The sequence below is a fragment of the Amphiura filiformis genome, chromosome 8 (genome assembly GCF_039555335.1).
Source record: "Amphiura filiformis chromosome 8, Afil_fr2py, whole genome shotgun sequence".
Lineage (NCBI taxonomy): Eukaryota > Metazoa > Echinodermata > Ophiuroidea > Amphilepidida > Amphiuridae > Amphiura > Amphiura filiformis.
In genome coordinates this window covers 18,105,731-18,132,715 of record NC_092635.1, presented here as the reverse complement: position 1 = coordinate 18,132,715, position 26,985 = coordinate 18,105,731, and the positions used below count along the sequence as shown (strand labels likewise).

The following is a 26,985-nucleotide window of genomic DNA, read 5'->3' as shown; positions in this document are numbered from 1 at the left end:
CAAATAATTTGACAACTGGTATATATGAGTCTCCTTACCATCCAAATTACCAAAACTAAGAAATAATCTTTTTTTAGATTGGCGCAACTTCATTTTTCTGTAACTTCATTTATCAAAAATCTAAATGCTGGTTTCATTCTTTCCTGCTGCTTGCCGCTTCACCACTCTGACAACAATTTTGCTTCACTGTGGCAAGCCGATATCAATCACTCCACCGCTTTGCCCGAAGCTGCAAATCACTTTGACTACAATTAAACTCGAAAGCGGTGGCGCTCTGACGTAAGAGAACAGGTGTCACACCACGGCAAGCAACAGAATGTATGAAACCAGTATTACATTTTGACATGATTTAGTTTTCAAGCATGGTTGGTAATATGGTTATGACATCCCCAGAATGGCTCAAAAGTATCTCTTGGGTAATCACAATCTACACATATATGGGCTTTTTTCCAAAAGCATTTAAGATTTCTGAACTGGTTCTGTGCAACTTTGGTATTGAGACGGGGATACACAAGCATATAATATGTATACATCCCACAACCTGATATGAATCACATTATTTCAATATAACAAGCATTCAGAACATCTTATACAATCAAAACATTTGAGTGAAGCACTGAAATAATATACACTGGGCTCCGATCATATCCAAAGATCTTTCTCCCAGAAATGCATTTCTGCACAAATCACACCACTGCAATTATCACATGCCTTAGCAGAATACAATGACTGGCAGCGCACTGCACTGTCAACTTCTTAATTTGTACAGCCCATTGCACATATTCATTATTGTTGCAAACATGCAGAGCAGTGGTACAGCCAGGACTTTTTCAGAGTAGGGAAAGGCAATTTTCAAGAGGCAAAATTTGATGGGCTAAAAAGTACAAACAAATCCTAAAAGTCTTACATATCAGATGTCCAGCATCCCTAGGGGATGGCAAGACTTCTTGTAGGATGAAGCTGCCACCTGACTATGCCACTGAATGAACTGCAGGGTGCCACCTGTTTCACAAAGTGGGTGAATTCTTAAATCTGTTACCCACTATGTGCTCAATCTGTGTCTGTCTGCTTGTTCAATCTTGACCAAGTGTTCTGAAACTGGGAATCAGGGATTCAACATGTTTGAATATCATGTACATATGCATATATGCATATGTATACACTGCATTCTGTAATTACAAGCACTACAAGTGTGATATTATGACATGGCCATTGGCCAAAGTGATTCTGACCTGGCCTTGACAGCCAATCCTATATTAGCTACATGATACATCAATGTAAAAAGAAATAAAAAGGTAAAGTTTCTACACAAATTCTCCATACAGTGTATATTTACAGCATTCTAAAAATAAATAAAACTAGACAATTTCTTTATTTTTTATATCATTTGTGTCAAAAAAGAAAGAAAAAAAGTTCAAACTCTTCAAGTACTACATTGTATATATTCAATCAATTCAAGCGGAAGTCAGGAATAAGTTTCCAAGCTTTCAGAGTTCAAAACTTTTAAATACATAAACCACCTTCAGATGCCCAGGCTCTGTAAGTCTTTAGATTACCCACTTTTTAAACCAATGGGTTAGGGTTTAGGGTTAGGGTTACATTAGGGATAGGGTTACATGATTCAGCATTCAACCACCCTCCTAGCTAGCCATGTAGGCAGCCTGAGCTTTGACCTGCCCAGTGTACTGTAATGTAATTGAGCAGACTAAAAGGCTATACAAACCAGTTGGGCTGGTAATATTTCAAGTCTGACAGCAAATGTTACCAGCCACTGGCTGTCAGGCTGCTGTTAAAGCACATCCCTGCCAGGTTCAACCTCTTATCTGATTGCTAACTTATACATTGCATAAACCTCCTGAGTGTCTGCTGAGTCTTTGTTTGATGCACACATGCACATGCCAGTAGAATGTCATTTGTGAACTCCACTATGTCCTTTTGTGTCCTATTCGCAAGACATACTACTGCCTTGCAGAATGCCTCATTCAGAATTATACTACTGACTTGTACAGGTGCGTATCAAATAAAGAACACTAGTGCAGCAACCAAGAGTACCAACTTGCGACTTTACAATCATTTTGTGGAAGCAGGTTACAGTATGCCTTGACCCAGTTTGCAGCTTCTTCATAAATTATGACACAGCTGGAACAATATTCTTTGGTGTATCCTGTAATCCTTTTGCATATCTATGTGCACACCATTACAGCACACATTTGACTGGCCACGATGAGAGTGTGCAGCGATGATGTGCATCTTGCATGACTATGTGCCCACCATTACAGCACACACTTGACTGGCCACGATGAGAGTGTGCAGCGATGATGTGCATCTTGCATGACTATGTGCCCACCATTACAGCACACACTTGACTGGCCACGATGAGAGTGTGCAGCGATGATGTGCATCTTGCATGACTATGTGCCCACCATTACAGCACACATTTGACTGGCCACGATGAGAGTGTGCAGCGATGATGTGCATCTTGCATGACTATGTGCCCACCATTACAGCACACACTTGACTGGCCACAATGAGAGTGTGCAGTGATGATGTGCATATTGATGATAATGATGGATTTTCGGTTAAATTTGCAAAGGCTTTCAGGAACTACCAAAATGGTCTACTCCTAAATAGAAGAGCAGGTTGCATGACATACTCTACAGATTCCACCAGCAATAAGACTATCCTTGTCATTCATTGATGCCACTATTAAACACTGCATTTGACATACTAAATTCAAATAAGATGCAGCAGCCAAGGATATTGCAGTCATGTACTGTGGTTACCTGTTGCACCTGTAGTTGAAATAATGGTAGATTCTACAGCTACTGACTTCACACACAATGCAGCTAATCAAACTCTAGTTAGAGTGTCTTTTGATGCTGATGGTGGTTGCTCCTCATCAGATATCCCTTCATATGCCTGGTTTGTTGCAGCGTAATTGGTCTGCATTAAATCATCATCATTTTCCTGAAAGTTAATGTTATAAATACATTGTTAATGTTGGAGGCATGATTGTGAAAGTTGAAATTACTGATGGAGGAGAGAGCCAGAAATCTCCCACTTAGAGCAGGCGGAAGCGCCAGATTCCCACTACCTGTATGTAAATAGCATATTTAATTAAAATCACAGCAGGATGTCCTGCTGTGATTAAATAATTTCGAACCAACATCATTCATGTGTATTGGTATTTCAGTAAGAACCCAGAATGTTTATACTCCTGGTTAAAAACATCAACCCCGTCTAAATGAGTAGAACATTAAGGTCTTCAGTAACCATGTTATCTTCAGTTTGCAGTGATCCTTTTTTTTTGTAACTTATTCAATGTAAAGAAATTCTTAGCTATGCTAAATTTAAAATTTCATAAACATCGGTTGTCAACTTTTGGAGAAAAAGTAACATTACCACATGCCTAATTGTTTATAAGTACCGTAACCACTCGGGTATAAGCCCACCCCCTAGATGGGCAATTTCACTTCAAAAATGGTGGTGGGCTTATAACCGAGGAGGGGCTAGTACTTGAACTTAAAAATAAGAACAATCATCCTCATTTGTATATGCCCGATGTACCAGTAATTTTTTATCATCTATGTCACTTTTAAAATTATAAGTATGGAATGTTAATTTGATATCAACTGATATTTTTTATATGCGATGCGATCAAGCAAAATCAGTCGGAAATTGGAAATATTGATTTTGTTTCCTGCTGTTTTGGAAATTCTTTAATTGCTCATATCTTTGGAACTGGTTGTTCAATTTCATTGGGGTTTTCTGCAAAATGCAGCATTGTAAATGCTGTTTACTATCCTATAAGAAATTGAAAATTTAATATTGTCGAGTTCCGACTGAGTTTGCATCACATATTTGTTCTTAAATGTGAGACAAAAGCATTGATTTGATCTAAGAACTTAGCCAAAATTACAACTGGGCTTATACCAGAGTGCACCCTTGTTCACAGAATGTTTTGACATTGTTGCAGTTACGGTAAATATGACAATTATACAGTGTTACATAATCCATTTATCTCCAGATTGCACAAGCAATTGCACTGCAGTTTGCACTCACTAAAGGGGCAGTTCTGAGCTTTACAACCACAAAATTGCAGTCATGAACTTCTGGAGGCACATTTGCATTTGGATCGAATACATTGTATGCATTGTGCATGGAGTAAATAGTATCAGTGTCGCAGTTACAGAATTGTATATAGCTTCTTTTTCATATTTTCAATAAGACTGTGATCATGATATGACTTACCTCGGGGACAACAATCCGTGTACTCATTGACTCCAGTAATAAGCTATTTCTCCATATATCTTTGGGATCATTGCTAGTACTGCGTGAATAGTCTATTGTCACATTGTGTATGCTGTATGTAGGCTTGCGTTTATTATTAGTTCTGCCTGCTTTTAGAAGCCACCATATGATCACACCTGCAAGGAACATAATTATGTTGTCATCAGTAATTATCACCCCTTTGTGCTGATTAATTTATGCTTGTAAAACACGACTGAAATATTTTGTTGCTTGTGATGGCCATTGATTGACCAGTTCCAAATACACTGGGAACCCAAAGGCGTAAACGCACCAATTCAAATCTGCCACTGCATAATTCAGCATAGTTTCACTCTCAACTTGATACAAGACACACTATACATGTAGTATAACCTCTTTGCCTCTTGAACATCTTATCTGTATTCAAGCTTTTCCTTAAGTGGGTGCCGGGCGATATTTACCCCGTGGTTAGAGAGTTATAGTGTGTGCATGCTTTGAATGAAAATGACAGGTCCAGGCACTGGAAAAAATCCCCAGGGGGGCCACTTATATGCTTTTATGTGTTGTCATCATCAAGCAGGCCCTCAAATTTCACACCCTAAACACGGATCTCGAGCAGTGTGAAAATACCTACCCTAAACACTGACCTTCTTGTAAAAAAAGGGAGGCTTTTTACTGACCACTAATATTTAGGCACTCTTTTCATCAACCACCATAAAAGGTACCCTTTTCACTGACCAGAAATGCCAGAAAAGGTGGTCAATAAACCGGCCCTTCATGTCCTCCAAATCCATACCCTCAATCGCCGACCCCATGTCTGTGAAATCCATACCCTAAACGCTGACCTGTGTTAAAATGTATACCCTTTTTTCCAAATGGGCATGAAATAGCTACCCTATTCGCGGTCCGCGACTATGCGTGAAAAAAGTACCCTTTCCCGTGGATTTCTGCTCGGTGATGACAACACATATGTATTGAGTGGCCCCCCCCGGGAAAAAATCTTGCACAATACTGATTTGTGAAGGGGAATTTGAACTCAAAAAGATTGAGAAAGATATGAAATTGTCACAGTGTGACTAGCCACTGATGTGATTCATTCAAGACTGACAGAGGGCAGTATTTTTGTATTATTAATTAATATTTTGACCAGCAGGAGGTAGATAGATTACCAGGCATTGAATTGAAATGAAATGACAAGAGAATATGAAAATGGCTTCTAGTCTTGAAAAAGTAGCTTTTGGTTCTGGCATAATTTTGAGGGCCAGGAGCTCCTTTCGTCAGATATTTAGCTCCTGGTCGGTCTGGGCTTAAGGAAAAACTTGTCTGCATTGTATATGAAGCCACCTTGGAACACATGTGCTTTGCTTAGAAAAGATATCCTCAACAAATAGTGAAAATACTATAAATTTGAAACTTACACAATATAATAAGAGCAACAAATGTAGCTGCAAGAGCAACACCAATCCACTCAGCCATTGTCAATGGACCACCTTTACTCTTCTCCGTCGTTGGAGGACGACTCGATGGTCCAACTGTTGGTGTTGGCTTTAATATAACTACTCTGGATGAACTTGGCAATGAAGAAAGATCTGGCACTGTGGTGGTACTTGATGTCCTTGTTGGTATGATAGACGGAGATGGGCTAGATGATAAGACACTTGGGTATATAGCTGTTGGCACTGATAGTATATCTGATGATAATGGAGGAGTTGCTGTGGTAACACCAGCAGATGATGATGATGATAGTGATGATGACATTAAAAACTTGGTAGCAGATGGAGTGGGTAATAATGTTACCAAGGTACTCTTTAACATCATCTGGGTTGATGCCATATCTGGTATAGCTGAGTCTAGTGTTTCACTGGAAGAAGGAAACACATAACCTACTGATGTTGTCGGTGATGCACTAGGCATAAATATAGTTTCACCATAAGAAGTTTGCATAGTATAATGACTAGACATAGGGAATAGACTTTCGGAAGGTGAAAACATCATGATAGTTGGAGTGTACAAAATTGATCCTGGTATTTCTAGCGTAGGCATCATTGTTTGTTGCGTTGTCATAGAAATAGATGATGAGGATGCTGATGAGGATGACAACATTGATGAGGATGACGACCCTGATGAGGGTGATGGGAATAGCGATGCACCTGGTGTGGATACCAACATCATTTGTTGGGATGTTAAAATTACATAACTACTCATACTACTGTATAGATGGCTTGGGGTAGACATAATGGAAGAAGTACGGTTTAATACAAGTGTTGCAGCAGATGTTGCATTTGGGAGTTGTTGTACTGGTGTAAATGTTAGCGATGAGGGCACTGATGTTGTAGGCTCCAATATCTGTGCTTGCACCATATCACTGCAGAGCAGTAGTAGAACTGTATAAAAATGGGAAGAAAAACAAAATAGTCACCAGTTTAGTTTTTAAATATAACCAGATAAGTAAACATTTAAATTCAAAATGCTTGGCATAATAACGCAGGATTTGTGTGTTTATGATGTGGTCTCATGATGAAAATTAATTTTAACTCTCTCCACGCGGGTGTCGAATGCAGACGACAAGTTAAAAAAAAATTCAAATTAAAAATTTCAGAATTGTAAATTTTCATGACCATATTTGGAATCAGCATGAAAAATGCATTAAAATGAGTACAAACAAGCCTAGTATTGGTTCAGTGGTTCTTAAGATAGCTCTTGATATTTTCAGAAAATATCTTAAATCTTTGATATTTTATGTTGAAACCCTTGGCTAGCACGCAGAGCATTAAGATATTTTACTGTAACCTATTCTATAATGATCTTGATTTTAATATACACAATGTATCAACAAAGTAGGGAAAAGAAGTTTCAACCGCAATGGAAGAAAAGCAAACAAGTCCAAAGGACTTTAATAATTTTGACAGCAGGATAAATCTTTTTTTTTAAAGTACCAAATACTTTATAGTAGTTTTAGCACCACAGCACTGTCTGACTGATGCACCCCATTTCTAAAAACATGTCATTTGCCAATTAATGTATTGCCAGAATATTGACATTTTTATAGACTGATTTATGTAATACAATTCATAAATAAAATAAATATACACTAAACTAACAGAAGAATATTTGAGCGTGCACAAATTGGTGAATGTAAAACATATTACATTTGCTCGATCAGGCACCACACACTGAAGATATAGACCCTACATGTACATGTATAAAAAGAGATCTTAGAAAGTGGTTCAAGTTCAGCTCATGGTTTTATTTTGATTTTCTCAGCCAACTAAATATTTAACAATGAAGCACAAACAATTATGTTTCCTTACAGCCAGTCACGTAAAGGTCACGTCAAAGGTAAACAAAAACTTATCCTGCTGTCACTTATGCAGCCGTCAAAGGGAATCTTGACCCTACCCTCCTCAAGACGTCACCATGTCATTGGTGAAAATGCGTCTAATCTTTAACTTACAGGACAAAACCATAGGGTGAATCTTGACCCAATGACTTTTCAGATGCTGTGAATCTTCAACGAAACATATGATTGCAAAAGTGAATCTTTGACTAATCTTTACCCTTGTGTGGATTGTTATATATGCTTTTACATAGAACTAGCATTCACAGATCAGGTGAATCTTGACCTAATAATTTTTTTCTTGTGGTGAATCTTGAACTAATATTTTTGGACAAAAGGTGAATCTTTGCCTAAAAATATTTTTTGAAGGGTGAATCAAGGTGAACCCCTTGAGGAGGGTAGGTTCAAGACTCCCTTTGACGGCTGCATTAGTCAGAAAAACACAATTTATTTATGATAATAATTTAAGGAACTGTGACATACCAGTAGTGCATTGAGGTCGAAACCAAAGTGACTGCCATCAGATGATCAGCTCATCTACTGAGTGTTCCCATTTCAAGATATGACTGATTTCTAGCCCATTATTACTTTAACTTTTGTGGGAACTTGTCTTTGGGAATTTTAGTATAAATGCAGGTCTTCAAAAGATAACAGTTTTTTAATAGAATAGAACAATGCACATTGATAGCCAGATTACTGTACAGGTATTTTCAGGTTAAGCAGGGTGCAAATGCCCTAGCCCATCTTTATTTGGTACCCTGAAACTGCAAATTGAACTTCATTATAGGCCACAGAGTGCAACACATCCAAGATATTAAAAATAAAATCTTACAAATTTGAAAATAAAAACAAACATGAAGTGCTAAACTGGTATCCAGAGCAAGATGTTTAAAAGGTGGTACTACACCCCTTGATAAATTTGTGACTATTTTTGCATTTTTCTCAAAAAATAATAACACACTGGTAACAACAGTTATGTATATTATAAGGGCAAGGAATCCAGTTACTACACTGGAATTTCAGTGACTCAAGACAAGCGGTACGTTATTTATGATAAGAAAAGAGGTACCGCTAGAATGTACCTCATTTCTTAACATATATAATGAACCACTTGTCTTTTTTTTGAAAAAATGCAAAATTAGTCACAAAATTTATCAGGGGGTGTACCACCTTAAGGAAAGAAAATACTTGTACTTACCTTGAAACCATATTAAGCATGAGTTCCAATCCCTGGCATGGATTTGCACCAGTTGCCACACTGATGGCAGTAACTTGCTCTGCAGCCAAACTTGACCAGCCATTGTGTTTTGTCATAAAGTAATCAACATCATGGTGTAATTCATTTATTTTCCTGTAACAAAACCAAAGTAAGAAGTATGAATTAACAGGATTTTGCTTAACTCCTAGATATCCATAGATCTATTAAAAACAGAATTTATGTTCAGTCACTGAGTGGTAACAAGCCTTTTTCTTGTATTGGGAAAAGTTTTAACTTTTAAAAACTTTTCTAAATGCACTTCATATTCTAAGCTAGGCATCTCAGCTCATATTGAATTCAGGAAATAACTGAAAACTTATGATGCATCATTCATTTTTGTAATTATTTATAAACTTAATGAGTGATTTGCAAGATAAAACTCTGACCAGTTATATCCAACCATATCAACATGTATGATATAACAATTGAATCAGCAGTTGATTATCGAGATCAGTTCATCCACAACAAAGCCAGTACATGTATGCTCCATCAACAGCTCAATTTGATCATAGATTAGGATTTGATTCACTTTAAAAGTTCATGCCTGCATCACCAGTGTTGATGAGAACACCTGTCAACACCTGCCCAAACAAGTCTAAATACAGCAGGGATACCTCTGAATACAGGTAGTATAGAAACAACTGTTCTGCATAACAGTCCTACAAATATCTAGGGCTTGGTATGCAGTTGAACTTAGGATCATACACTCAATTTGCTTAACTTTACACTTTTGACACTATAAATTGGTTTCTATGGCAACTGGTTTTACTTCTGCAGGTGAAAAGGACTTTAACAATAGCTTCCAAGTAGGTATTCAAACCAGGATTCAAACATTCAAAAGTCTTTGCTGCTAAAAAGTAGAATGGAACCATTGCCAAGGTTAGGAAAGGATGGGTAAAGGTATTTTGCGAGTTGTGAGTTGCGAGATCGAGTTGCGAGTTGCGAGATGCGAGTTGAAAATCTGCGAGTTGCGAGTTGAAATTTGCGAGTTGCCAAAGGTAGTTGCGAGTTGATTTGCGAGTTGCGAGTTGGTATTTGCGAGTTACCAAGGGTAGTTGCGAGTTGATTTGCGAGTTGCGAGTTACCATTTGCGAGTTGCTAATTTGCCAAATTTTTGCAGAAATTGTTTTACCCCTATTGGAACTAGACCTTCATTGCCTGTGCTCTAGTTCCATGCACAACATTGGACATTACGTTGAGAGTTAAAATACGACCAGCATCTATATGATTCCCTGTTCAAAGCATACCTCAAGCTCAACCACATTACAGTGTTATATTATTTTAGATTGTAATGAGATGTAGTGGGGTATCAAATTTTCCAGACAAAAGGATAGAAAAGTTCAAGCAAGTTCTGCTGTAAACATTGCTTTAATTGAACTGACTAATGTGATGTCAATTCCAAACAGTTTCCGTTCTCAAAATTAGACAAAATATAATGTTCACCAGTTTTGTTATAAAAGAGAGCAGTCCTGAGAGAGTAGGGAGCTTTTTAAACAGAGAAACAATATCAACACACTCACAAAAATGTGAACTAAAGATTCATTTTGATCAAGTAAATGTTAGTGATTTATTAAATGTGTGCTTCAGCTAGGCATGACCTAATTATCAGCACACTTCAACAATTCCGCTGCCATTAGGATATATCAGAATATTTCTGCTTCACCAAGTCCGCAACTGATGCGCAGGTACTGTCAGCGACTTAGATTGTGATTACCCCAGCAGCTCCCCATTTTATACCTGGGTGGAGTAAAGCAATTGGGAATTAAGCTATCTTGCTCAAGGACACAACACACTGGCCTCAGTGGGGCTTAAACCCACAACCTTTCGATTATGATGCTCGCACCTGAACCATTGGGCCACCGTGCTTCCCATACACTATAGCCTACATAAATAGGACTGGTTGAAATTCATCTCTATTTGGAGTCTTTGATATAATGTTCATAATTTTAATTTTGAACATGGACTCGGACTGAGTCAGGACTTGAGCTGGACTCAGTTCGTATAGTTTTGCTGGACTCGGACTTGGCTCAGACTTGGCACCCTGGTCTGGAGTCCGGATACAAAAGGCCGGACTTGGCTCGGACTCGGATTCGAATCAACTCGGCTCCACTCAGACGAGGTAAACTCGGGCACAAGTCGAGGTAATTTATAACATGTTTGTGCAGATGTGAGAGAATCAATGATGCATGACACCACTAGAGCTCTTTCCTGTTATAGGCCTATATGTAGCACAGGCTCTGTGGTGTACTCTGATACTTATGATGATCCAAGATATATTCCACCAATAGTAGCCCTCGCTAAGCTCGGTGCTCGCTTCACTTGCAACCAAGATGAACGCAAGTACGCAACCCAGCTTTATAGTATACTAAAGCAACAGAGCCTGTAAGTAGTGCTACACTACATGTGTACTTGTAAAACATCACCCCAAAGTCACCTGCAACATTAACTTTAAAGATATCGGCCTATCATACATCATACGGAGAAATATTTTCAATACTCTCATGTGCATGTAGTCTTTAATTAAATCCCCATATAAGTAATCCAATTGAGGTGATGTGATTTCATTTCAGAATGTGAAGAATATTATGTTGACATGTGTTGAATTTGTGAACAATCTCGAAACTCTTCTTAGCAACTCGCAAAATTTCAACTCGCAACTCGCAAATTTCAACTAGCAACTCGCAAATTTCAACTCGCAACTCGCAAATTTCAACTCGCAAATGTCTACTCGTAACTCGCAAACCAACTCGCAACTTCTTTTGACAACTCGCAAATTTCAACTTGCAACTCGCAAATTTCAACTCGCATCTCGCAACTCGCAAAATTGAACTCGCAACTCGCATCTCGCAACTCACAACTCGCAACTCGCAACTCGCACATTATCCACACCCGGAAAGGATAAGGTCGTAAGACTGGAATCATAGGTATTTGAGGAACCTCAAATACCTATGCTGGAATCAACACACTGGTGGTAGCATGCTGGTAGCTACTGGTACCAAAAATATTCTAAATGAAAAGTTGGGCAGAAACCCAAGTTTATGCTTCAGGATGATCAATCTTTTGCGAAATGTTTATAAATTACATCATGCATTTTCTGTAGTCCTAAAAACACATAGCCTGCCAAGCACCTTCTTTCTCTCCTCCTTCACTTCCCTCCAGTCCACCTTTCTCTCTCCTCTGCATCTCTCACACTCTCTTTCATTCCCCCATCTCACTGTCACCTCTACCTGTCTGTCTGTGTCTCCCCTCTCTTGATATCTTTCCCACTCATTCACTCGATCTCTCTCTGTAAAATAACTGGTCCTAGAATAAAATACACACACACCCAGTAGGAAACAAACATTCACTTTGTCTTTGCAGAAGTGGTAGCGCTATGGGGGATCCCCAATTAAAACTTTGCAACAATCCCCCAAAAAAAAGAAAGAAAAAGAAAATCACTTGCCCATGAAAAAATAATTCCTGGCACTACTACTGCATTATTTCAGTTATTTATAATTCTAAGTGAGAAAGTCAAAACAAAATGTTCATCAGATGAGTTCATTGTCTATCTACATGTATGGTGAAGAAAAATGTTCAGCAGCAACATCGAAAGCCTAACTCCATAGAGACATTCTAGTTGTAATGGTTTGTGACGAGGTCATGACCTAAGGATGGGTTTCTATTTGGTTTCAAATCAATCTTGTAATAAGTAAAACGTGACAGCATTCTATGTGATCTTGTGTCAAATGGTTTCTTGAAATAAAATGAACATCAAAAGCGATCAAAACTTTTTGCAGTTGAAAGGGAACTTATACTATTGTAGCTAATTGTCACACAATATCATGTACTAAACTTGTGTCAACCTATAGACAATGTAGTTCTAGCAGGTGTATATATTTGTACAGATAGTCCGGTGGCAGACCAAGGTAGGTTGGTTTTGCCAGTTAAAGTGTTTTTGTTTCTGGATTATTGTTATGTGGGTAGTACAAAATGAGATTCCGAGGGATGTAAAATTGTCACCCCTGGGCAATTCGAGATATCCAAGGTCAAAGTTTATACAGGGGTCAAAATTATAAACTTGTCTAATTTTGTCCAAACATATGTCAAATTATTCCTCTTGTCATAAGGATTCAGAAAATATATAGTTTCACATATCTACGACTTATCGTTGCGGAGTTATGAGTAAAAGGTCAAAGGTTAAATAGAGAACTCCCACAGGGGTTGAAATTGAAAAATGCTCAATTTTGATGAAAATGGTCTCAAATTGGTCTTTCAGTACCACAATTCGAATAATGAATAGTTTGAACAACCTAGAATGACTTGTTGCCTTGGTAACACATCAAAATAGGTCATTGTCAATTGAGTCCTACTGATGTTGACCTACTGGTATTTCTCTGAATGCATACCAAGGTAACGAGTCATTACAGTTGTTTATAACTATTCTTTATTCGATTGAGATAACACTGCCAACAATTTAAGACCATTTTCATCATTGGAGCATTGTAGCTCTTTCAGCCCATGTGCTGCTTCAAAGTTAACCTTTGACCTTTTGGCTTATAACTCCGAAGCGATAAGTCGGAGGTGGGTCAAACTATACTTTTCTGAATCCTTAGGATCAGAGGAACATTTTGGTATGGGTTTTAAAAACATTGTGCAATTTTGAATTTTGACCCCTGTATAAACTTTGACCTTGGAAATCTTGAATTGCCCAGGGGTGACAATTCTACATCCCCCATAATCTCATTTTGTACCACCTATAGATTAACAATCAGCAAAGAAAAACACTTTAACTGGCAAAACCATCTAACCAAATAAAACAATAGTTTGCAGCCGGACTAAGAAGGGTTTTTTGTTCTTAAATTTTCAAGAGATGTTTATTCTGTGACGTATACTTCCAAAAGTGCTTATTTTTCCCAAAACCTCTAAATTACATAATTTGCAAGTTTATACACCTGAAAAAGATCTATGAAACTTATAAATTCAGAGTTGTATTACTTAGGAGCCATGACTTGTGATTTGAGGTCAAATGAGGCGACAAACTGGAGTGATATTCAGCTGACTCAACCCCATTGACTTTGTACAGTGACTTGACTTTAGATTTTGGGTGACTTATTACAACCCTAAATTTATTAAATGTTTTAAAGATCAATTACAAAATTCTTATGAACAATAAAAACAAGAGTTTTTTTTTTTTTTTAACAAAATGCTAATTTTGCAACTTTAGCAGTGCCAAACATGTTCTTGAAGTTTAGACCTGGTAAAAGTTATTGGAATGGGTCCACAATTCAGGGGCGGATCCAGGAATTTTCAATAGAGGGGGCGCCGAGCCACCGCCGCCGCTGCTCGGCGCCCACACAAAGTCAGGCGCCACTCTGCAAAAATACACAGAGTCAGGCGCCGATCTGCACAAAATAGAGGGGGCGCGCGCCGCGTGCGCCCCCCTCTAAATCCGCCACTGAATAGCTTTTGAAGCAGCAACAGACAATGCACGACCAACAAACATTTTAAAAATATTTCAAACAGAGCAATCTGTTGAATCAGGGGGAAAATAAGTCTCTTTTTTAAACCCTTAACTTGCCAGTCTTGCCTACTGTAGCCCGCCAAGACTCACTTTTCCCCAAAACTTTAATATATATTAGCCTTGGTAGAAAAGCTCTTACATGTATTTTCAACTTTGTCTGTTTACAAGGACTTTCTGTACAATCATGATCTTGGGTGCAACCTTAAGAATTACTACACCCTGTAGTAAATTTGTGACTATTTTTGCATTTTTCTCAAAAAATAATAAAACACTAGTAACAGAAGTTATGTATATTATTGGGGCAAGGAATTCAATTACTACACTGAAATTTCAGTGACTCAAGGCAAGCGGTTCCGTATATATGATAGGAAATGAGGTACATCCTAGCGGTACCTTATTTCTTATCATAAATAACGAACCGCTTGCCTTGGGTCGCTGAAATTCGATTGTAGTAATTGGATACCTTGCCCCAATAATATACATAACTTTTGTTACCAGTGTGCTATTAGTTTTTGAGAAAAATACAAAAATAGACACAAATTTATCGAGGGGTGTAGTACCCCCTTAAGATGTTTTTATTTTTACTTTGTAAGGGCTACAAGCTTGTCACAGTGCACCAAAAGTTTTCTGTTATGTTATGTTATGCTATAATCCACAACCTGAGATCAACTTTTCAGGAGTAATGTGACTATGCCATTTAGGATTGGGACTAGTTTGACTCAAAATGACAACAACAAACTCCTCAACTTTTCAGACACAATAATACATTGTGGTTATCAACCACTTCCACTGCACCATCACTATCCAATGCATGTTTCTTCTCATGGTTTTGTGGTTCAAAGCCCTGCAGTACTAGGCTATAGTTTCAAGATCGTTGTTCCTGGCATTGTGATTAAAGCAAAATTGCAACATTTCTATTTTTAAAAAATGATTCATAATTTTTCCAACAAATGTTAGTTTTCACTATAAATGTCTAAGTTTTAATTTTTATTTGGTGGTTCATTAATCACAATCATGTAAAAATCAGAATTTTGAAACAAATTGAGGGCATCCTCCTCAGCTGGTGGAATCATGGATATGGGGATGTGCAGCAGATTTGGGATGCATTTTCAGCCTTATTGATAACTTTCTTTGGATTGCAATTTTCTGGATTTAATAGAGATGGGTGTTTTGAACAATTTTTAAGAATTTGGAAAATTTCCAGTAATTTTGAACAGAAATTCTAAATCCCCCACACACACACACAAATCTGCAAAAATTGCAAATTCAAAATTGCACAATTTTTCTAGAAAATTTCAATTAATTTTGAACATAAATTATCGAAAATGATTATTTTTAGGCTCTCTTTTCCCCCAAAATAGGTATTTTCATATTTCAGGGCATGGTTTCAAACTCCAAATCACACGTCCCTACCCAAACCAAAATTGCTAACCCCAAGCAATCTACCCAAAAAGCAAACAGGAATAAAATGGGAAATAACTGAAAGTTGACACCCTTAATTAAAAAATTGGTTGATTAACTGAGGCAAAATGGATGGCAACCAATGTTGGCAATGAATGTAGGTTGGAATGGTTCACTGACCACCATTACAATAACAGTCTAGTTTGGATACCATTGTCTTTTTGACATACTAGAGTAATATTATGAAATACTTTTGGACCTACGTCACAATGGTGTGGGCTAGGTCACAGGATTATTAAAATTGAAAATAGACAGCAGAGATGACTGATAGTATCAAATGTATTAAAACCTGGTTTATTTTAAAACAAGAACTGTCATTAAAAAAGACAACGCCATAGATGAGATCATAAATAATTGAATAAAGAATACAAAATGTATAATAAAATAATCTGATCGGGTCACATAGGGTAAATTGTACAAGCCCCTAACATCAGCCGTGTTCAGACGGGCTTAGAGGCAAGCAGCTACATGTATTAACCTTAAATTCATAACTATCACTATTCACTTTTTAATTCAATTTAAAACAAAATACATTTTTAGCTGTATCTTTCATTTTCCCTACAGGTAAAAAATCAAATACCAGATTAGGGAAATACCACTAGCAACCAATCAGACTAGCGCACAATCATCGATGTCCAAAATACGAAATATGTTCGAATGTACATTACACAAGCATACTTTTAGCAATATATAATATAAGTCACCAGATGCGGTCATTATACTTACATTATAATACTAACATGCATAAATTTGTGTCCGCATATTTCAAAATTTTTAACGGAAGATACATTTTCAATGGTCTTTTCAGCAAAAAATTGTGTTATTTTCATATAAAATGGTGAGATTTTGTCTCCGTCAATAATTACTGTGAAAACATAGATACAGGTACATCGGTTTTCTCAGGACATGACAGGCTAAAACAAGTGCTGCAGGCGCTGGATGTTGAAAATGTGGAACTGGTGTGGTCATTAAAGCAGACCAAGAATAAAATCTTCTTGGATATATATGGAAAACACCAGTGAAACCGGATTTGAATGTTCGCGCTACCACAGTCACGTGTGAAAACCCACGGCAAAACCCACCATGTCAACATGTTTAATTGAGCACAACTGGTGCGGAAAATGCCACGCCTGCTCCATTTAACTCCTCAGATGTCACTGGGAATACTATTACTCTAGGAAGAAGAAAAAAGAAAAGAGACCGGAAAAGGTTCAAACTGCATGGAAAGCTAGGAAACTAAACTTTACAGGAAGAAGTCCCCTTTCCCCTTTACCTTTGAGGTGGTAAACTTGCAAACCCCGTCGGTGAAACCTCCCAGAGTTTCTCCAAAATCGACCAGACAGGAAAGTCTGTCAGGCGAGATTGAGATAACACCTGAACCCTCACCAGGCTTCAAGTTTGGTAAGCCTATTCCTCGTGAAGAATTTTCCTCTCCTTCAATTCATGAAGTTGATCCTGAATTCTGCCGCGCTGACAGTATTTGAATCTCACCGCTTTGCTGCCAGATCTGAACCTGAAACCACCTGAAAAGATCCCAGAAAGCTCCCCAACAAGCAAGTCTTTGCCAACCCCTCCCAGAACTAAGCCTGCTACCGCTTCACTTGAGACTGATTATATGTACGTGACTCCCCATATCTCCAAGACAATTGATCCAGATTTTGATCCTTAAGCGGAATACTGCCCCACCTGCCTCGAATTTAGAGTAAGATTGACTGTGATACCCGATGGAATGAGATGGCCCCTACTATACATTAAAACACTTCCTGATTTTGAATCTGAATCATCTGATACCGATAGTGATAATGATAAGGCCGATACTGATATAAAATTGGACGGATTGATTACCTGAATTTATCGGTCGAGCTAGAGTTTTCAAATATCATGCGAGACGAAGTCGAGCGTGATATTTGAAAACTCTAGCGATCGAGACTGATAAATTCAGGTATCATGCGAAATTATCCGTCCAATTTTATCATTATTATGTCTTCGGAATCTTTTTTTGGTCAAAAACATGATTTTTTGGTCAAAAATGTGATTTTTGGTCCAAAATGTGACTCTTGGTCAAAAAATGATTTTTGATGTGATTTTGGTCCAAAATGTGATTTTTGGTCCAAAATGTAATTTTTGGTCCAAAATGTGATTTTTGGTCCAAAATGTGATTTTTGGTCCAAAATGTGATTTTTGGTCAAAAATGTGATTTTTGGTCAAAATTGTGATTTTTGGTCAAAAATATGATTTTTGGTCAAAAATGTGTTTTTGGTCAAAAGTGTATTTTTTGGTCAAAATGTGATTTTTGGTCAAAAATGTGTTTTTTTATTTTTTGGTAAAAAATGTGATTTTGGTCAAAAATTTGATTTTTGATCAAAAATGTGATTTTTGGTCATGGCTTGTCACATCTATACTATTAAAGAGGAACTTGCCGATAATCGATACTTTGAAGAGGAACTGATCGATTCATCGGTATCATCTCGGAGATTATAGATAAATTATAAATTAATAAATAGATAAATAAATAAGTTCTAGCATTTCCAGATGAATGGTAAATGCATAGATAGATAGATAAATTAATAAATACAAATAATTATTTGGATTTATTCGGTAGATCAACCAATGGTGGCCCGCTTATTTACGGTCCGTTGCTGCGTTGCTATACGCGGATTACGCACAGGTCGTGGCAACTTCCCGACGCGCTAATGGTAACAAAACTTCCAGTTTCATCTACAGACGGAAAATATCACATCTCTTAGACGGAACTAACAAATTAATGGCTGAGACAAAGGTGGTTTTAAGTTACGTATTTTGAAAATAAATGGTCCAAGTGATCTAATAATTTTGAAAGTGATATTAGTTTATCCGTTCGTGGTGACTTTCGACGGAGAGTGGGCATTATGCGGCATGGTAACCGCAACGGCTATAATAATAAATCAACTGCATTCGTTTATGCAAATTATGACTTTCGGAAACTTCTTTTGTGATGACTTTTCGAAGATTTTAAATTCAAGGTAGGCCTAGGCATTATACGGTTACGCACAGGTCGTGGCAACTTCCCGACGCGCTAATGGTAACAAAACTTCCAGTTTCATCTACAGACGGAAAATATCACATCCTTAGACGGAACTAACAAATTAATGGCTGAGACAAAGGTGGTTTTAAGTTACGTATTTTGAAAATAAATGGTCCAAGTGATCTAATAATTTTGAAAGTGATATTAGTTTATCCGTTCGTGGTGACTTTCGACGGAGAGTGGGCATTATGCGGCATGGTAACCGCACGGCTATAATAATAAATCAACTGCATTCGTTTATGCAAATTAACTTTCGGAAACTTCTTTTGTGATGACTTTCCGAAGATTTTAAATTCAAGGTAGGCCTAGGCATTAGACGGTATTGGAAAGTAATTTGAGTTTATTCGTTTGTCATGTTGTGATGAATTTCGATGGGGAGTGTGGGACATCATCCAGATTATAGCATGGTATAAAACCGCAACCGCTAAATATCCGTGGCGTAGATTTATTTTTGACAGTAGGGGAGGGATGAAAACATTTCTTGAAGTAGGCATATTAATAGTGAATCCGGCATCTTTTGGCAACATTAACAATGGCGTAGATTTCTCTTGACATGGCATGGGGGATGGGTCCGTTTAAATCAATTTCTTGCAATAGGCCTACAGTGAAGCCAGCATCTTGGCGACAGAATAATTTATGGCAAGCTAATTAGGCCTACTGGTGAATTATATTGTGCAAAAGTGGAACAAATTCGCACGAAGGCCATAAAAATTGGCACTTTTAGTTTGGCCAAAAATGAGGTTAATTTTGTCAGAAACCCACATCTATTATACATGTGTGAACTTGGGGTGATTATACGGACCATTGACCTTATCAAAACATTGGGGGGTTATACCCACCCCAACACCGAATTTACGCTATGTAACTCAACCTTCTTGAAACCCAATGTTGCTATAGGCCTACTTGATGAAACAGAACACATATAAAAAAAGAACGAACGAAAGAAATAAAGGAACCCACATACATGCGTCAACATGGAGGCGATTCAGTAGATCATGCCCCTTATCGAAATATTGAGGAATTTATTACTCATCCCGGGATTTATGCCTATGTAAAGAAAGAAGAAGGAAGGAAGGAAAAAAGGAAGGAAAGAGGGGAGGAAAGAGGGAAAGAAGGAAGGAAAGAACGAAAGAAAGAAAGAAGGAGGAAAGAACGAAAGAAAGAAAGAAAGAAAGAAAGAAAGAAAGAAAGAAAGAAAGAAAGAAAGAAAGAAAGAAAGAAAGAAAGAAAGAAAGCAAGAAAGAGAAAGGGAGAGAGAAACGAAAACAAAGAAGAAATAGACAGAAAGAAAGAAAGAAAGAAGAGAGAGAGAGAGAAAGAAAGTGAACAAGCAAGAAACAGAAAGAGAAATGGAGCAGGAAAGAGAGAAACTGAAAGAAAAAAGGGAAAGACAAAGAAAAAATAAGTAAAAAGGGAAGGAAAGAGGGAAAGAAAGAAAGAAAGAAAGAAAGAAAGAGGAAAGAAAGAAAGAAAGAAAGAAAGAAAGAAAGAAAGAAAGAAAGAAAGAAAGAAAGAAAGAAAGAAAGAAAGAAAGAAAGAAAGAAAAGCAAGAAAGAAAGTGAGGGAAAGCAAGAAAGAAAGGGAGGGAAAGCAAGAAAGAAAGGGAGGAAAGCAAGAAAGAAAGGGAGGAAAGCAAGAAAGAAAGGGAGGAAAGCAAGAAAGAAAGAACGGAAAAGCAAGAAACAAAGAAGGGCAACGCAAGAAAGCAAGAACATCGTCTGCCAAGCAGAAGCAACAAAAAGGGAGGGAAAGCAAGAAAGAAAGAACGGGAAAGCAAGAAAGAAAGAACGGGAAAGAAAGAAAGAAAGAACGGGAAAGTAAGAAAGAAAGAACGTCGTTTGCAAAGTAGAGGCAACAAATGGTAGGCCTACCACATCACTAACCGCGTAATAATTGAGCTGTTAAAAGCGATACCAATTGACATGATTACCATTTCCATCGTTTATACTAACCGATCCCGTTTACTAACCGCTCCCATTTACTCATCTAGCGGGGGCCCGCGCGAAGCGCGGGTACCCGCTAGTTAACAACAAAACAAGAGCGATAACCGCACCTTAGCTGAACCATGTGGCTTCGGCAGTATATTGTGGTAGGCCTATACCACTGGCATCATTGCATTTAAATTTCAGCTCAATTGAAGCATTTTGAAAACTTGACATTAAAATTCATTTAAGGTCATTAAGGGGCAATAAAGGGGTCAAATTTTGACCCCTTTATTGCCCCTTAATGACCTTAAATGAATTTTAAAATATTTTAAACATGTTTAGAATGTCATAAGGATCATTTGCGTTTAAATTTCAGCTCAATCGAGCATTTTGGAAAACTTGACCTTTGACCCCTTTATGACCTTAAATGAATCTTAAAATGTTTTTAAAATGTTTAGAATGTCATAAGGATCATTGCATATAAATTTCAGCTCGATTGGAGCATTTTGAAAAACTTGACCTTTGACCCCTTTATGACCTCTTAATGACCTGAAATAAATGTTTAAATGTTTTAAACATGCTTAGAATGTCATAAGGATCATTGCATTTAAATTTGAGCTCAATCGGAGCATTTTCAGTTAAAATGACCTTTTTTACCCCTGTGACCCCAGGATGACCTCTGACGTTTGGAAATATTTTTATTATATTCTTTATGTTTTCCTCTTTCATATGACACCACTCATGGGGTCATACCTTTGTGGCATTTAGAGATATGTCCATTTCAGACCAAATGGTTAGACCCCTTAATGACCTTAAATGAATCTTAAAATGTTTTTAAAATGTTTAGAATGTCATAAGGATCATTGCATATAAATTTCAGCTTGATTGGAGCATTTTGAAAAACTTGACCTTTGACCCCTTTATGACCCCTTAATGACCTTAAATGAATTATAAAATATTTTTGCTGAACCATGAAATGGTATCAGCCTATAAGAGTGTATGTTACTAGCTTACTTACTAGCTTACTTACTAGCTTACTTACTAAGTTACTAGCTTACTTACTAAGTTACTAGCTTACTAACTAACCATTTGGTCTGAAATGGACATATCTCTAAATGCCACGAAGGTATGACCCCATGAGTGGTGTCATATGAAAGAGGAAAACATAAAGAATATAATAAAAATATTTCCAAACGTCGGAGGTCATCCAGGGGTCACAGGGGTCAAAAAGGTCATTTTAACTGAAAATGCTCAGATTGAGCTTAAATTTAAATGTAATGATCCTTGTGACATTCTAAACATGTTTCAAACATTTAAAAATGTATTTAAGGTCATTAAGGGGTCATAAAGGGGTCAAAGGTCAAGGTTCTCAAAATGCTCCAATTGAGCTGAAATTTAAATGCAATGATCCTTATGATATTCTAAACATTTAAAAAATATTTTAAGATTCATTTAAAGTCATTAAGGGGGTCAAAGGTCAAGTTCTCCAAAATGCTCCGATTGAGCTGAAATTTAAACGCAATGATCCTTATGACATTCTAAACATGTTGAAAATATTTTCAAATTCATTTAAGGCCATTAAGGGGCAATAGAGGGGTCAAAGGTGAAGTTTTCAAAATGCCTCAATTGACCTGAAATTTAAATGCAATGATCTTTATGACATTCTTAACATGTTTTAAATATTTTAAAATTCATTTACGGTCATTAAGGGGGTCATACAGAGGTCAAAAGTCAAGTTTTCAAAATGCCAGCTTCTCACGATCAAGGTATATTAAAAGCGGCAATTAATGAAACAGTCTTATTAAAATTAATACTATCCTGCACAGTATTGCTGCTTGATCAGATCGTCACAGTCATCCGCCTAACTTACCTCGTGCCCTTGCAAAGGGCACAGTTGCTCTAGTTTATTTTATATTCTTTACTTTTCCCGATTCATTAACACCATTCGGGTGGTCATACCTTCGTAGCATTTCGAGTTATGTCCATTACAGACTCCGGGTGACAGTGGTATAGGCCTACCACAATATACTGCCAAAGCCACATGGTTCAGCTATGGTGCGGTTATCGCTCTAGTTTAAATGTTTACAATGTCATAAGAATCATTGCATTTAAATTTCAGCTCAATTGGAGCATTTTGAAAACCTTGACCTTTGACCCCTTTATGACCCCTTAATGACCTGAAATAAATGTTTAAATGTTTTAAACATGCTTAGAATGTCATAAGGATCATTGCATTTAAATTTGAGCTCAATCGGAGCATTTTCGGTTAAAATGACCTTTTTTGACCCCTGTGACCCCAGGATGACCTCTGACGTTTGGAAATATTTTTATTATATTCTTTATGTTTTCCTCTTTCATATGACACCACTGTGGGGTCATACCTTAATAACATTTAGAGATATGTCCATTTCAGACCAAATGGTTAGTCAGTTAGTAAGCTAGTAAGTAAGTAAGCTAGTAAGTAAGTAAGCTAGTAAGCTAGTAAGTAAGTAAGCTAGTAACATTCACTCATATAGGCTGATACCATTTCATGGTTCAGCAAAAATCACACCAAAAGACCTTTACACATAAAGTATATGAACTATGCACTCTATGAAGAGGCTACAGATATGAAACTAGAGCGATAACCGCACCATAGCTGAACCATGTGGCTTCAGCAGTATATTGTGGTAGGCCTATACCACTGTCACCCGGAGTCTGTAATGGACATAATCTCGAAATGCAGGTATGACCACCCGAATGGTGTTAATGAAAGAAGAAAAGTAAAGAATATAAAATAAACTAGAGCAACTGTGCCCTTTGCAAGGGCACGAGGTAAGTTAGGCGGATGACTGTGACGATCTGATCAAGCAGCAATACTGTGCAGGATAGTATTAATTTTAATAAGACTGTTTCATTAATTGCCGTCTTGATCGTGAGAAGCTGGCATTTTGAAAACTTGACTTTTGACCTCTGTATGACCCCCCATAATGACCTTAAATGTATTTTAAAATATTTAAAACATGTTAAGAATGTCATAAGGATCATTGCATTTAAATTTCAGGCCAATTGAAGCATTTTGAAAACTTGACCTTTGACCCCTTTATTGCCCCTTAATGACCTTAAATGAATTTTAAAATATTTTCAACATGTTTAGAATGTCATAAGGATCATTGCATTTAAATTTCAGCTCAATCAGACATTTTGGAAAACTTGACCTTTGACCCCTTTATGACCCCTTAATGACCTTAAATGAATCTTAAAATATTTCTTAAATGTTTAGAATGTCATAAGGATCATTGCATTTAAATTTCAGGTCAATTGAAGCATTTTGAAAACTTGACCTTTGACCCCTTTATTGCCCCTTAATGACCTTAAATGAATTTTAAAATATTTTCAACATGTTTAGAATGTCATAAGGATCATTGCATTTAAATTTCAGCTCAATCGGAGCATTTTGGAAAACTTGACCTTTGACCCCTTTATTGACCCCTTAATGACCTGAAATGAATCTTAAAATATTTTTTAAATGTTTAGAATGTCATAAGGATCATTGCATTTAAATTTCAGCTCAATCGGAGCATTTTCAGTTAAAATGACCTTTTTTGACCCCTGTGACCCCTGGATGACCTCCAGCATTTGGAAATATTTTTATTATATTCTTTATGTTTTACTCTTTCATATGACACCACTCATGGGGTCATACCTTCGTGGCATTTAGAGATATGTCCATTTCAGACCAAATGGTTAGTCAGTAAGCTAGTAACTTAGTAAGTAAGCTAGTAACTTAGTAAGTAAGCTAGTAAGTAAGCTAGTAAGTAAGCTAGTAACATTCACTCTTATAGGCTGATACCATTTCATGGTTCAGCAAAAACCCTGTAGCTCCAGGTGACCGATACACAAATTTATCAGACAGCTGGGTTATGTACAAAGGTATAGGAGGCAAGATTCTGAAGACATAATAATGTCATCGATCTGGAACACGAAATAGAGCTTGATCCACTGTTTTTGCACCTGTGCTGCTGCACCTACCATTATCTTTGACTTTGTATAAATATAAAATATACAACAACAACAACAACAACAACAACAACAACAACAACAACAACAACAACAACAACAACATCAACAACAACAACAACAAAGATGTTTATGGTCATTGCATGAAATCGTACGGGTTTGTGTTGCTGTTGGGCCTCCATTGGGGAAAATTACCTCAGCCCAAAACAATCCTCTACCCCTACAACTAAGAAAAACTGCTGATTATCATCAGCAGGGGATGTCATCAGACATTTTGCGAGTTTCAATTTTGATTATTTTTATCTCAATTTTCAGATAATTGACTTTTTTTTATGAAAATGAAAGTTTTGGTCAAATTGAAAATTAAGGTGATGCGGGCGGGTGACGGGAAACTAATAATTTCATTACATACGTGTATAGGCCTTACCGGGTATGTGACACGATCAAGGGAAATGAGTCGAATGTCGCTAATATTGATTTTGAGATGTTGGCAAAGAAAGTGTTAAAATATTCTTTTGTTAAATATTGTTTTCAGCGATTGATAAATTGACATAACTTCACAAAGAAAAGTCGTACGGTACATGTATCAACATGGGGTTTTCAGTTTCTGAAAGCTCTACATTTTTTTGTAAAATTATGTCCTCTTTAGAAACATATGTGTAAAACTCATATTCGACCAGGGCCGACATGTGACTCATTCCCCTTGATTGTGTCATATTACTTTTCTAGACATGGGGTTGACCCATAATTTTCATGTAAAAAAGGGGGGCCCTGAATTTTTTTAGATCTGAAAGGGGGGGGGGGGCAAAAAAACCTAAGTGTTTGTGAATGGTCCTATAAACTCATGATACGCATCAGCTTTAATAGCCTTACATGTAGCATTGGTACACATAAACTGGGTATCTCAGTGGGCACACCTGACGTTGAAATCACATTGAAATTTCGACATCGAAATCAATTTCAACGTTGAAATCATGTTGTATTTGCAAATGGACTTCAACCTAGAAGTAAGTTGAAATCAGGTTGAAATTTCAATGTTGTATCAACATTGAAATTTCAACCTGATTTCAACTAGTAAACCTCCAGGTTGAAATCAGGTTAAGTCTGTGTTATGCACTTTCAGTTTCCCATGCGTTTGAATGGGAATTATTTTGCCTACTCGCCAAGTTTAGGGAGCACATTTCTTCAATATTTTGACAAGTTGACATCAAGTGTTCTATTCTATTTTGTTTGGGAATGTCTTTTGCCAATAGTACGTCCAAAGTTGTAATTTTGTGTTTTTTTGATCGCAAAGATCGGATATTTTTATTCCCGATTCCAATTCTACACTCTTCGCAAGGGTGGAGAATTCGGCAGAACTTTACAATAATTTTGCCTTTTTGGACACTAAAATGCATTCGATCCTTAACTTTGTTTCAACCGAGTCTTGATTTAGCAAGCACAATAAGGTGGGTATGGTACCCTAATTTTATAGGCCTACCTTTGAATTGATGAAATTTTGAAAAAAATTTCGAATATCTGACCTGCGCAAACCGTTAAGTGTGTATTTTCCACAGACAGACAAAATGGGGTGAGGTACGGTATGTATCGTATAGGACTGGCGACTGGCGAGCGAGTCTAGTTAAAATCAGGTTACAATGTAGGTTGAAACTTCGACGTTTAATAATACGGTAATATATCAACGTTGATTCAACGTCATAATTCTAACCTGTGCCCACTGGTATAAACATATGTACATAATTTAATGATAATACATGTAACATTACAAAATTTATTTTCCCATACATCATCATGATGAGACCTATAATACTAGTATTTCAGCATATTGCATGGACCCATTCCATAGCCACGTCGCGTCAAGGAATTCAACACCCCACCTTCAGTCCCCTGGCCTGCCATGTACTGTGTGTGTGCACGATCGATCAAACAACTTCACTCAGTTCAGGCAGATCGGCATAAACATCTTTACAGCTCAAAATCTAGCATTCTTGTGTCTTTCAAAATCCCCAGTACTCACCTATCATGGGTTACTTCTCTCGTTTATCAAATGGCACGAACTTCGGGTTTATCCATTTTCTCCACGATTTAGCATCACATCTATCACTGACTCCACTCCTCAGCTACGGAGCTACCTGGCTTTTTCAGTGCACCTGCCAAATCAACTTTCACCTG

General features: G+C 37.2%; 1 protein-coding gene across 3 annotated transcripts; it reads right to left on the bottom strand.

Moving 5' to 3' along the window:
* Positions 1 to 1,147: 1,147 nt before the first annotated feature.
* Positions 1,148 to 26,937, bottom strand: LOC140158736 (uncharacterized). 3 transcript variants are annotated; one of them, XM_072181939.1, is made up of 5 exons: positions 26,831 to 26,937; positions 8,805 to 8,957; positions 5,688 to 6,653; positions 4,252 to 4,427; positions 1,148 to 2,967 (listed from the first exon to the last, which is right to left on the bottom strand). In XM_072181939.1, exons 2-5 carry the CDS (start codon positions 8,905 to 8,907, stop codon positions 2,851 to 2,853), a joined length of 1,362 nt encoding a protein of 453 aa, XP_072038040.1. In that variant the 5' UTR covers positions 8,908 to 8,957; positions 26,831 to 26,937; the 3' UTR covers positions 1,148 to 2,850. The 3 variants fall into 3 exon arrangements, with proteins under 3 accessions (XP_072038040.1, XP_072038041.1, XP_072038042.1); XM_072181940.1 differs by lacking the exon at positions 26,831 to 26,937 and adding an exon at positions 26,599 to 26,632; XM_072181941.1 differs by lacking the exon at positions 26,831 to 26,937 and adding an exon at positions 26,294 to 26,315.
* Between the last annotated feature and the right edge of the window lie 48 nt (positions 26,938 to 26,985).